General features: G+C 38.4%; 2 protein-coding genes across 7 annotated transcripts in view; one reads left to right on the plus strand and one right to left on the minus strand.

Moving 5' to 3' along the window:
• Nucleotides 1-10118, plus strand: part of LOC112460793 (uncharacterized protein DDB_G0284459) — a 35961-nt gene extending 25843 nt beyond the window's left edge. For 2 of the 5 annotated variants that reach the window (XM_025025647.1, XM_025025649.1), the window contains exons 10-14: nt 102-1062; nt 1450-1553; nt 2047-2176; nt 2259-2336; nt 2552-5053. In XM_025025647.1, the coding sequence (XP_024881415.1) occupies nt 102-1062; nt 1450-1553; nt 2047-2176; nt 2259-2336; nt 2552-4262 (2984 nt within the window). In that variant the 3' untranslated portion in view covers nt 4263-5053. Of the gene's footprint in view, nt 1-101; nt 1063-1449; nt 1554-2046; nt 2177-2258; nt 2337-2551; nt 5054-7269; nt 8293-8837 lie in introns of those variants that run through there. The other 3 variants (XM_025025650.1, XM_025025648.1, XM_025025651.1) reach the window with 3 other exon arrangements.
• Nucleotides 1-12736, minus strand: part of LOC112460794 (uncharacterized MFS-type transporter C09D4.1) — a 55322-nt gene extending 42586 nt beyond the window's left edge. The window contains exons 1-2 of one of the 2 annotated variants that reach the window (XM_025025656.1): nt 12437-12736; nt 11536-11665 (exon numbers count right to left, since the gene is read on the minus strand). The gene's annotated coding sequence lies outside the window, so the exon portion shown is untranslated. The remainder of the gene's footprint in view (nt 1-11535; nt 11666-12436) is intronic. The other variant, XM_025025660.1, reaches the window with a different exon arrangement.
• Between the last annotated feature and the right edge of the window lie 515 nt (nt 12737-13251).

Raw genomic sequence — 13251 nt, forward strand, 5'->3', positions numbered from 1 at the left:
GTATATATACCAATTAATTATATGTTTTTAAACATCCTTTAATGCTCGTTTATTGCCTTGTTTTTTCCATTTAATATTCATTCTAAATTTTATTGTAATAGCTCCACGGGAATTACCTTCGCCATCGCCATCTTCATCGTCGGATTCTTCGGATTTAAATCGCAACGAATATTCACCGGTCAGGACAAAACGTCACGCCGTTGGTCGCACGATAGATATAGTCTCGCCCATCGAGTCCTGGGAGGACAATTGGTTGTTTCAGAAGAAAAAGACTTCCCGGTCGCAGCCGGACGCGGTCGCTATGTTGGTCCCGAGCTCTAACGCGTATTACAAGGCTCTGATCGGCGACCGGGATGCCGAGGACACGTCCGACCTATCCGAATGCTCCTCTACAAAATCTGACGAAGAGATCGAAAAGGAACTGATGGAGGCGATCAACAACGTGATTCCGAGGACCCCCAAGATCTCCGAATGCGACGGGACAAATAATCAAACAAAAAGCAATCAGGAAGGAGCAACCACGACGCAACAATTCGAAAAGGATGAGGTTGATACCTGCCAAGCGAAAACTGAAAATAACGTGACTATTTCCGAGTGTCGAGGCGGAAAGAATCACGAAGGACTCTTGAAATCTTCGGAAATTTCGGAGAAGAAAATAAACGAACGTAAAGATGACGAAAGCAATCGAAATGAAAGTTTATTTGCGTTGACAACGGTGGCAAAAGAAGGAGACAAAACCAAAGAGAAGCATAAGGATACAGTCGAGCGCGGCGAAAGGACGATTGCGACCGCGGTGGAAAGTTCTGCGCAAAAGGAAGTAAAGGTGCAATCCGAGAAATCAAGTGAGAGGAGCGATCGAGGGGAAAACGTTGCCGACGAAAATGAAGAGCAACAAGAGAGCGAATATACCGAACATTACGACACGGCAATCCAGAGACATTTAGACAGTTTGACGAAAGTCGAGGTTTGCTCTGGAGAGAGCGAGACCATCGATGAAACGAGAAAAACGACGGACGAACAGCCCGGAAAATTGGAGAACAATTCGATCAAAGAACTAAAAAGGTATAATAGGAATCTCGAAATATCTTTTCTATTATCTATGATTTTATGACTTTAAGGTAAAAGAATAGAATTATAGCTCATGTATTTTAAACTTGTTTTAAATTAAATTTACATACATGTAAAATATATTATTTAAATTTATCTTTATCTGTGATTTCTATTCTTTTAATGTTTGTTTTTGTATATTTGTAAGGATATATAGTAAATATGAATGAAGCGAAACTCCGCTCAGGTTTCGAAATAAACGCGTAATAAGCGATAATGATAGTTCGAGTTTCCTACGCAACTCGGTATTGCATGAGTTCCGTATCCTGCTGCATAATTCTTTTCATAGTTTCGTCGCAACACGGTATGCCTCTCTCATAATTCTTTTTCAACTTTATGCAGCGAACGTTCAGAAACCGGAGTCCAATTGTCTTATGCAACGATCGATGAGAATCACGCCGACGTGATGAGCGAAAATGATCCATTAAGCGCCCCTCCACGACCAGGTAACTTTACTCTTGTCTCTCGACGATAAAAAAACATACATACGCAATATACATCACGCGCTGAAATTCCTCATATATCTTCGTATTTTTTGGTTTTATAAAAGGACAAAAGAAATTCCACTTTACCTTGCTGATGTAAAATTATGTACAAAATAATTTACTAATATTAAATATAAATTTTATATAGAGAGAATAATACATATACATACATACACGAAGAAATTATTATATAATATAATATGTAATAAAAAATCAAGCATGTGTAAGAGAAGTAAAAATTTTATAACTTCAAAAAGTCACATAAAGCGAGGGATGGTATATTAATTGCATTTGTTTCTTTAAAGTATAAAAAACAAAATCTTAATCAATTCTCCTTCAAACAAAATTTCAATGTCCTGCAATAAAAAGCGAAAAGATTCATGAATATAATGAAATATTCATGTATCATGATAAGCATATCGCGGACATGACGGTGAATAAATGTATTGGACAGGCACAATAGCGGAACGCGAGCACAAAAAGTGGGAAAATGCGCCGCCGATCGAAAACAATCCCTACAGCGAGGAGAGCATACGAAAGCGATGCTTGGAGAGACAATATTCGAGAAATTCGGACATGCCAGGGTAAGAGAATCACGCATGAGAAATTTCACGAACATCTTATTGTAGCCGCGAAGCTCTTAGCTTGATTTTTCATTCTGTTTAGAGCCCATTATGAGTTAACGAAGCTGAACGAAGTGAATCTGGAGACGCTCCTGACAGCCAGTCGACCGGACATTAAACGGTAACTTTCATTAATTTTTTCGAAATAATATAAGACAATACATTTAAAAAATTAAACAAATTATTTCTCTTAACTTTCTCTCTAAAGTTTTTGGCTAAAAGTTTACCTGAAATATTAAATAATTAAGAAAGGCAGAAATAAAAAAAGAATCACAAGTGCTGACAATTCTTCAATGTAGAGCTCCGTGACGCTAATGACTCGATTTTTCTGTATAGATTCGGCAGGGATTACTACATCAACCAATCCAAGATGGCTAGTGGGGAACGGCAGGAACAGGCTAAATCGGCGATGTCCTCGATGTCGAGCAGACCCAGCAGCTCGCTGTCCCAGCGATCGAGCTGCGCCGGCGACGAGCAACACGAACGACAGGTGAGTCATGACGAGCTCGAGCAATTCGAAGCCGCTTCGCTGCGCGGCAGCCTTCCTAGACGATGCTGCCGCGACCCCCGCGCCAGTCCGCACTTCGCGATCAACCCTCTCCTGCATCTGGAGTCCGCGAGCGATCGATCGCGCCACGGTGACGGCGAGCGAGCCGAGAATCTCGTAGGAAACGACGTACGAATGATGTACCCCGAGGAAAGGGAAAGCACGAGAGAAGACGCGAGAGATGATCGAGGATTTAAGAATTCCGTGGAGTCGAATGTAGGAGCTATTTTTGAGAGAGAGGAGGACAATTACATTCTGGCAGAAAACCTGGAGGTCGGCACGGACTCTCGGAAGTCAGTACCGACAGACTGGAATCAGCCTTGGGACGCAGATCGCGAGGGCGAAGAGCCGATAGTACCGCGGTACGACAATCGCGCGGGTTCACCAGGCGATGGAGACGATCGCGACCCGGGCGACCACGACTCCGGGATGTGCTCGATCGGCTCTCGCGATTCGGAGAGCAGCGAACGCGATCGCTGGCGACGGTTGTATCGGGTGGCGGATAACGATCGTCCGGGCGATAACGGGCAAATATCGTCGGTCGGTGGCAGGAAGTTCTGGACCACCAGCGGATACAAATACCATACGTTCGGTGGCATCAGATTCCGGCCGAGGAAGACGGAGGAACTCGACGATGATTTCGAGGACGAATCGGCCTCGCTGGAGGATGATCGCGATCCGTTCGACGATCGCAGCCCGGAGTTTGCGAGATTGAAGTTTCAGACCTTCGGCGGAATCAAGAGGAGTAGGAAGATCGACAGCAGAAGGATTCCGAACTACAGGAGGATCCGACTGAGACCGATTCTATCAGAAGCTGCGTCTGTTATTCCCGGCACTGAAGACGGCCGCGATTTCGTCGAAACGGAAAAATCGGCAAACCTCAAAATACACTGTAACGTTAATTCAGGAAGTTGCGATCAGCCGACAAACTTGAATCGTTCTACGAGTTTCGAAGGATTCGCTAGCTTCGAACACTCGACGAGCTCAACTTTTGAGGAAAGCGACTGGCAGGACGAGAAAAACGACGTTACGAATGATCGGTTATCTACGGGATACGCTCAAATTGGACGCAACAGAAATCGAACGAGTGCTTTCAGAATGAGCTCTATGACGAAACGCAGGAATCTAATTCGTAAGAAGAACATAAATTCACCTTCCGTCTGGTCTTTGCCGAACGAGAACGATGAGTGGCAGGATGAGATCGATTGTGCCTCCGACGAAATTATAATGAACAAGTTCCTGAAGGATGTCTCGCGAAGACGGAAAGCGTGCGCGTTCAACGATGACAATGTCGCAGCGCGAGGAAGAGGAACAAGACCTGAAAGGCATCGGGAAGTCCTTGAAGACGTTAACAATGGAAAGTTAGGAAAATCGGTAACCAGGAATGTTGAAAGGAATCTAGAAAGCTCGGAGGAATCTCGGCAAGAAGGGAAAGGCGATGATAAGGGACGATGCAAGAAGTTGTATGTGAGAAGTTTGACCGACGTCACGATATGGTGATGATAAGGAGAAAGGCTGACTTAAAAATGGAATAAGAAGAGAATGTACACGATGCTAGTAATTGTGACATGATTGCCATGAAGTAATGTCGTAAAAAAAATACGAAGTATTTCAACAGAAATAATTTTAGAGATATTTACAGTCATATTATCTCAAATTCTCTTATTTTATTTCTCTAAAATTCTTATCACGATTGATAAGAGAAAGTAAGAGATAACGTGCTTCAAAATGAATTGATCATTATGGGTATCACTATTGTGTTTCAAATGAAGTGAAGAGGAAACGACATTCTACATATTCTGAGACGACGCGAATCTTAGAAATTCAGAATGCGAGCGATATAATTGGTGGATTTAGTTAACGGTTAGAGATTCATTAAGAATTATTTGATAATTGTTATATAAATATATAGTTAATGTAATTTTTTTCCGGTGCAATAATGTACCTGAGAGAATGCGAATGCATTCGTGCTAATATCGTAACTCCGTGGCCATATTCTTCGAAATAATATAGTGCCATGGCGCGATGCGCTAATATTAAGTGTCATATACAGGATTAATGATTGAAAGTCCATATTTATACAACGTTAAGTGGTTTGCAAGTGGCAAATAAATACGGGTGCATAAAAATCTAAAATGTGTATCACGATAATGCTGACCTCCCGCTCCTTAACAGATTTCTGATTAATTATCTGCATTTCGTTACGTTTATTACGCGAGATCGTTCTGAATCAAAAACAAAACGCAAAAAGCAAAACTAATAAATAAATTTTTGCATGTAAATTTCTAATAATTGACTTACATAATCAGAATTAATATTTATCATTACTGTTATTTATTACTGTTATTATAATATAAAAAGTACACAAAATGATCTCATCAGAAGGTATTTACAAAAATATATAATTATTTATTTAATTAGATAATTAATTTGCATGAAAAAACTTATATTTATATATATTTTCTAGATGATTTTTTTCATGTAAATTATACTTGATTGTTCAATAGAGATTTAAAATTGTCGAAATTCTCGAAGAAGACATTTATCTAACATAATCCTGTACATATTTTATATTGATACGAAGACCTCAACTAATTTAATTGACCAATCAAAAAATTGATCATATTTTCTGCATGAAACTTACAGGTGATGGTTGCTACTTAATATTAATTTCAATTTCTAAAAATTATTGCCCAGGAGTTTACAACCCATGTGCGAGTCCATTTTAGACTTCATCTTTGACGTCAAATATCAAAAAGTATTTAAACTACATATTATTTATATTATGTTATTAGTGTAATAGCTTATTCTTAATTTTTTCATATCTCGCATATATTTAAAAGAGTAACGCAAGATTTTTAGATTAGATTTTAATTTTTTCAGTATAATGGAAAATGACGACTATGCGGGCACGAATAAATTATTTTTGAGAATTGTATTACAAAAGGAGCCTCATTGTCCTAGAAGTTGTAAATGATAATTATGTATTAAAACATTAATAAGATAAAATTTAGAATTATTAGATGAGACGATACAAAATAGTTCTGCGTAAATTTCACGCAATTAAAGACATGCCCGTATATAAAAACATTTCGAAATTAAGGAAAAGATCGAGTGTGTTAGTATGTAAATTTCACTTTTGTCTATTTCTCTTAAAGTAAAGGTGTGAATCCAAAATATATTTTCAATAGACAATTGAACCCGAGTTATTTACCACTCGAAATGCACGCATCACGCTTGTACAAATTGCACAAAGAATGCAATCTAATTAGCATCTACACGTTCTCGATGTATCTCGTGAGATACTGCTCGATTCGCATTAACACAACGAAATCAATTCCGCAATTACGAGCTGCAAAAGAGAATATTTTAATCGGTAAGTACCACCTATTTATATGCGTGTGCGATGACTAACAAATAATTATATCTATGCGCTCGTCTGTAAACCTTAATATTTCTCGTTTGTTACTTATTTCCCGCTAATTTCCCTCAACTAAACAGCAATTAATATACATATATATTACTTGTGTTACTTGCAAAATTTTGTATATTTAATATATAATTCTTTTAAACCTGTACTAACTGTAATGAACTGATATCGGGAGATTCGTTAAATCTGACATGTTTTATAGATATTCACAAATTCCCTCATCTCACCAAGAAATGCTTTACAGTAATAATTGCAAATGATACTGTTAATCTTTATGTGTAATCACATTAACAAATAATATTGCACAATTAATATCTGGAACATAGGTTACACAAATACATTATCAAGAAAGCTTTTTGATCGCACGACGATAATAATACGGATATGCATGGCTGAACTTAAAACATATTAGTCCGCGCTTCTCTTCCAAAATTTAAATTTATGTAAATAAGTAACGCCCAAAACTTTGGTATTCTCCAAACGTGGCGCGGTAAATTGTTAATGATACTTTTTTCTCAATGACACTCAAAAAGTTCAAAAATCTTTTTATCAAAATCAGGTATTCACACATTTGATATTGAGAGCTGAAACTTGCACGTGACAAAAAAAAAAACAGAAAAAATCTATTAATAAAATTGCGACTGGTATGTATTAAGCAAAAAAGCGTTCATATGATTAATAATATTGTCACTTCTTCTAAAATTGATGATTCAGTTACAGATCATGTAAAGATCACGCTAACCACAATATTTAAAAAATTCTTACTAATATCATGAAATATACACCAGCATTGTATAATATTATTAATATCACCAATATTATTACTGCGTTAGAAAATTAAATTTATTTTACAGAACATTGTTACTACATGATACAATAATATTAATCGTATGAAAGTTCTACGAGAGAGAAAAAGAAAGGCAACAGAAAATAGGAATTCTGTGACTCTTCGCAGCATGCCAGAATAAATGAAAGAAAGAATAATAAAAATTCAAGAGACAACGTAAACTGGAATACAGTTGTCAAACGAATTCTATATTAGATCATTAACATCAATCGATTCTTCGTGTGTTCTAGGAAGAATCTGCGTCCAAGGAGATCGACGATGGTATTTCAGTCCTGCAAAGTGATAAAGATACGAAGACGTCGGCGTCGTGGCACAGGAACAACGCCGAGGTAATTAGTCCCGAAACGAATAATCGTGCCGTGATATCGCGTGCTCCCGTCGACGTCGGCGACCATCAGAAAGTCAGAAGCGAGACAAACGCGCCCGATAAGACAACGTGGAAGGATCAACGCGCAGACGACATCCTGGAGAACCAAAGGAAGAACAGCAAGAATGAGATTAACGCCAAGCTCAACAATCAGGAGCAGAGCGTCGAAACCGAGCGCAAGGACGATAAGGAGCGAATAGTTCGCAGGATCGATCTGAAAGCGTACGGTTTCGCGAACGAGTTCTCGGATCATCAGAAGATGCCTACCCGGCAGCAGAGAATGGTGAACAGACTGGACCTGAGTTCCTTCGGCTACCAGGACGGCTTGCGTCGTGCTCGCTCCAACAATCAGCTGCAGGATCAGCCGTTGCGGAACAACGCGAAGTCGAACCTAACGAGACGCGCGTATAAAGGACACCTGAACGACACGCCGAGATCACTCGGCTGGGATTTCGCGAAGAGCTCGGGGGGGCTCAACGAGCTACGGGACGAGGTCGAGGAAATGAACTCGCGGCTGACATCCGCCAAATCGATGCCGAACGTTGCTGACGACGTGTGCTATTACGCGAATCCGGTTTACGTGAACGACACTCAGGATGAGCTGATCGCCAAGAATTTGCTGGATCTCGCGGAGGAAAGCGCGACGACGGAGAAACGCGACGCGATCATCGGGGACGATATTTCGTTGCTGAACGATTACGACGAGATTCCGCCCGACGTCGACAGATCTTTCGAGGATATATATATCAGGACTAAGGCTGAGTCTGGGGAGACGGACGACGAGTCGCGAGCGATGCCCTCGGTGAAAAGACTCGCGGAAGCGTTCGGCAGGCGACAGACTTCCGAAATAGAGACTGCCGTGCCCGCGAAAATAATCAGAGCTTCGGTAACTAACGATGAAACAGTCATTTTACTTCGTTTAGATTTCAGATAGATCTCGAATTGATATCGAGTCTCGGTGCATTTGTTCGGAGCAAGATTGATATATGCGTCCATAATTTGTAAAAATAGATGACATGTAAATAACTAACTAATTAAATAGACGGATTTATTTTAGAAAAAGGAAAACTTTAAGAGTAGAAAAATGTCTACATAAATTGTTTTTTTAACTACGATCTGGTTTCACTCTTGTTCTGAATGTTTCATTTATCGTATAAATTTGTCGGTCACGTTACTTAACTAACAAACGTTACTAAATTAAATTGTAGTACGGTTCCAAAAAATACAATGTCATATTAAATAGATTAATATTAATTTGAATAATATATTCATGATACAGATACTTTCAAATGAATTTTTTATCAATATTTTTGCATTTTTAATCACAGAAGCTTTAGAATTAATGCAGAGCATTTTTTCAAATAAATATCATACGTATCATATACGTCAATAATTTGTCATATAGAGTCAAATCGATTTTCTGTCTCGCAGATGGCAAAAGTAGATGATGCCAAGGACAGATCGTTCACCCCCGAGGTACAGATAGTCGAAACGCCCAGGCAGATGCACAGTTTGACAGCCAGATCTCTTTCGAGGGAATTTCGCGAAGGGCTGCGTCAAATGCCTGGAAAACTGACATCGCCGCCGGTCAGCCGGTCATTAATAGAAGAGCGACCGACGAATCGAACGGAAGTCGTGCGATCGAAACAGGAGGGCAACGACACTGCCGTGATTTCACCCGGCAAGCTCAAATCGAACATTATATTTTGGGAACAAATGCAGAAAAGAAATTAAATAGTATATCTTCCTGTAAATGTGTAGTAATAAACGTTGCGGTATTCTGGTATTCGCGAGATAGACAGCATGGCGCAAGTTGCGGCCGTGAAATCAATTTTGTACATATATACGAAAAACAGAGATTTGGAAATTGCGCGTTCGAAAATGTATCGCTAAGAAAACCACGGCTCAGTGCGAGTTTATACCGTGAATGTGTAATAAACATTGCGGTATTCTGGTATTTACGAGATAGACAGAGTGGGAAGTTGCGGCCGTGAAATCAATTTCATACATATACGGAAAACAGAGATTGGAAATTGCGCTATCGAAAATATATCACCAAGAAAACCACGGCTCAGTGCGAGTTTATACGATAAAATCAAGTCGAAAAGTTAACTGGAAGAAATAGTAAATGTAAAAGTAAGTGTAAATATGATAATTATTGTGGGGTTCAATGGCAAATGGCAGTTATTAGAATTACGGCGACAAGTCGCTTTAAACGAAGACGGAATGTATCGTTGATTCGTCGCCAATCAATTTTGTATATTTGTAAATGATTTTGTGTACGTATAGGATTTTGCGCATTTTCGAACCGAATGGAAATGTACAGCTATGACTTCACGCAAAATCGAGTTGAATGTGTACTTTAAGGACGGCATTTATAAAAGAAGTTAATTGTTACTTAATTAAAAGTTAATTTACATTTATAAAATCGTCAGCGTTGCTATCCTTGCGAACGACAAGGATATGTTAATGTCTGCATCAAAAGGTAATAGTTTCTTAGCGTAAATTGATTTTGAAACGTTGTACGTTAACATGATAAAGTAAATGAACTTCTCGCGAGTGATAACAAGAAGATAGCTTTACATAGAGATGTAATGAAATTCGTGCCAAATGGCATCGCGACACGACACGTTGATAGCCAAAGAAAGCATTGCGAGTATCGTGTTCGAGACGAGAAACCAGGTTAACCCTTTCTATCCTGATTTGTTTTATTAAAAAAAACGTTATTTCCAAAAAAATATTCTTAAGTTTAAAGAAGACGATTCAAGAAATAAGAATAAATTCTCTAAAAATATGTACATATTATTAAACTTTATTTGCAGATTTTTTTGCAAAATTGAAGCCATCTGTAAATTGGAGTGAATGTAGTTATTACAACTAGTAATCACTAGTTGTGGTACAAAGAGTCGAAAAGAGTTAACCCAGCGCGTTGCCAATCGAAAGAAATAATTATTTCATAACGTAATTTAAGATTTTGCGAGCGTTTTGTATATTATTACAATAAAAATGTTTATTATAATTAATTAAATAAATTATCAAAAAAGAGAATATTATAATTAAATAAATTTATCGTCAAATAAAAAGGAATCGTTCATAATCAATTTCTCACATTGATTACATTATTGATCACATATGAAATATGTACTTACATTACTCTTCGTGACATATACCTATAGTTAACCAAATCTCGTGATATGATTGACCAAACCCCGTGGAATGATTGATGAGACTTCATGACATTTTGCACATTCCCGACATTAATCGCACGCACATTGCAACAGAGAAAGAAACACGAAATAGGTACGATTGCACGAAGTTACTGTTTGCACTCGGCATTTCTTGCGTTGGGTAAATACCCAACGGACGAATTTTGAACGATAAAAAGTCTCAAGAAATCGCCAATAAATGACAGATCGGCGCACACGTGCCGCAAAATTACGAACTTAAAGCCCACTTTAGACTATATTTTACGTTTCGTGTTGGAATTCAGAATAAAATTCCGTTCACAATTTTATGCGTCGCGTAGAATGTGAGAAGCGTTTGAAAAAAAAAATTAGAATACACACATACATGCATAAAAATATCTGGCGAGATATCTGGCATATAAAAAAATTAATTAACGGCTCTGTCGTGAAATCTGAATTGTGAATTAATGAAATATGAATGATAAATATAGATCGTTCATAGCGGGTTTAAATATGTAAATTGTACGTGATGCCGTTGATTAATTTCGATCGTTTGAATTCAGAAATTATCGGGAATTTTTTCTAAATGAAATTTTCGACTCTGATTAATACGCTTGGAAAAGTGTATGATAGTTGTAAAATATTCTTCATATTACAAACACAAATAGTGATGAATTAAAATAGCATGCAAGAATCAGCCAGTGAGAATCAGAAAAAGAAACGTAAATCGATGATGACACGTGCGAAAATTATGTTTACGGAGACAGAGGCATATTTAATGTCGTTTTATGTTAAAAGACAGTGCCATTTTGTACAAAACCAACAAGCAATCGATATAGGTGTATTAAATTATGTTCGTAACATCCCAGGTTGATACCGATACGATGACAAAAGATATCGTAAGATATCATTTTATAAATGTCATTTAAAATTCAGGTACTCACATTAATGGCCCTTTTGATAGCAATACTCAATGCGTAGGATCCATAGAAGTGCTGTCATATATCGCACGAGCTTGTTTGAAATATCGTAGGTGGTGCCATTCTCGTAACTCCAAATTGTATAGCGCATCACCTATGTAAAACAATTAAATTGTCTCATTTAATACTTTCTTTGCAACAGAAACTTGGACGAAAAATTAGAGAAAAAAAACCCGATAAACGTTGAAGTTTCTTAGAAACGAGGAAAGCAAATTTAATTAGACATTTTTATGTTTTAGTAAAAGAAATGATTGAAAAGAATTGATTTACGCGCTTAGATAATAGTTTCTTTTGTAACGATGTTTTCGGTTAGAGAAAAAACTCAGATTCAGCAGGAACAATAGATAAACGTTATCTTGTTGTCCAGCAAATTAGTTTCTCAAGTAGATTTGACTTCTAGATAATAATTAATAACTAAATTTGAATAATAATATTATTAATAACTCTTCCAATAATTAATTATCCGAATATCAGCAAATCCGGATCGAATTTGCAGCCGAAATAGATCGTACGCAAGAAAAAATAAAACATGTAAAACAGCAGTTAATTATTCACGAAATTATTTCTTAAAAATTAACACTTTTAAAAAGAAATTAATTTTCGATGCAGGATGAGAATTAAATTAAACGCCTCGTCTTTTTTCGTGCAAAATAAAGAAAAACGTATCCACCGCGTCGAGACATTTAATTTTCTTTCAAGAGGAAAATCGCGACGTTCGAATATTTCGAATCGGACTTTCGATTCCGCCGCGCGTTTCCACCTAACCTAAACGACGCGCGAACGTTTCTCCCCCGGGAGTCGCGAGAGCGTCGAAGTGTCACGGATCGTCCTGGAGCGTTTCGGAATGAGAATAGAGAGAACTCACGTTTAACGCCGATCTTTTCACGCCGTCCTCCTCGATGGGTAGCGTCTCGCGCGCGCTCGGCGATGCTCCTTGCCGTCAGCCACGGCGCCGTAGGCGCAGAACCCTCCGTCATGACGCGCTCTACGTTACGGTCACCTATTACCTACGTCGTCTCTCTCGCCTCGCGTTCGGGAATGTCGACCGCCCTGGGAACGGCGGTCCTCGCCAACGAGCGCGACATGACGTTATCGCGATTCGCCCGAATTCGCGCCCGTCGAACACCACCGTGACGGCTGGCACACTCGAGCATCTGCACTCTGCACTTCCGCCCCTCCGGCCTATCGTTTCCCGTAACGCGCCGTCGTGCCTACACTTTTTGCACCTCGGAACCGGACTGGACGTTCGAAGGAATAATGGAGGGAAAACGAAAGGCGATGCGAAGATATGGGAACTCTGCAACGTGAAAAAAATACGCTGTTTTTTTCCTCTTTATTCTCGCGACGAATTCGAAATCACCGCGAACACTTTACTCCTCTTTATTGTTTTTTTCTCTCTATTCTCATTTTGTTATTCTTCTTTTCATAATGTTCTCGTTTCCAAACTTGAATTCAAAAACTTTGCACCAATCTATACATATCTTTGAAATCTGGTTGCAAAAGATGTATTATTATTATTTGTTTGAACAATGGCTTCTAACCGAAGTTGACACTCCAGAAATGACGTGTTCTACTTTGACGTTATAATTACATATCTATTTAAAAAAAAACAGGTTTATTTTCTTGGTTCAAATAGTTGTACTATTTTATATTCGTTTAAGATGAAATAGATATACAGGA

This window comes from Temnothorax curvispinosus, unplaced genomic scaffold, assembly GCF_003070985.1.
Source record: "Temnothorax curvispinosus isolate PA1 unplaced genomic scaffold, ASM307098v1 QBEX01010810.1, whole genome shotgun sequence".
In the NCBI taxonomy this organism is placed as follows: domain Eukaryota; kingdom Metazoa; phylum Arthropoda; class Insecta; order Hymenoptera; family Formicidae; genus Temnothorax; species Temnothorax curvispinosus.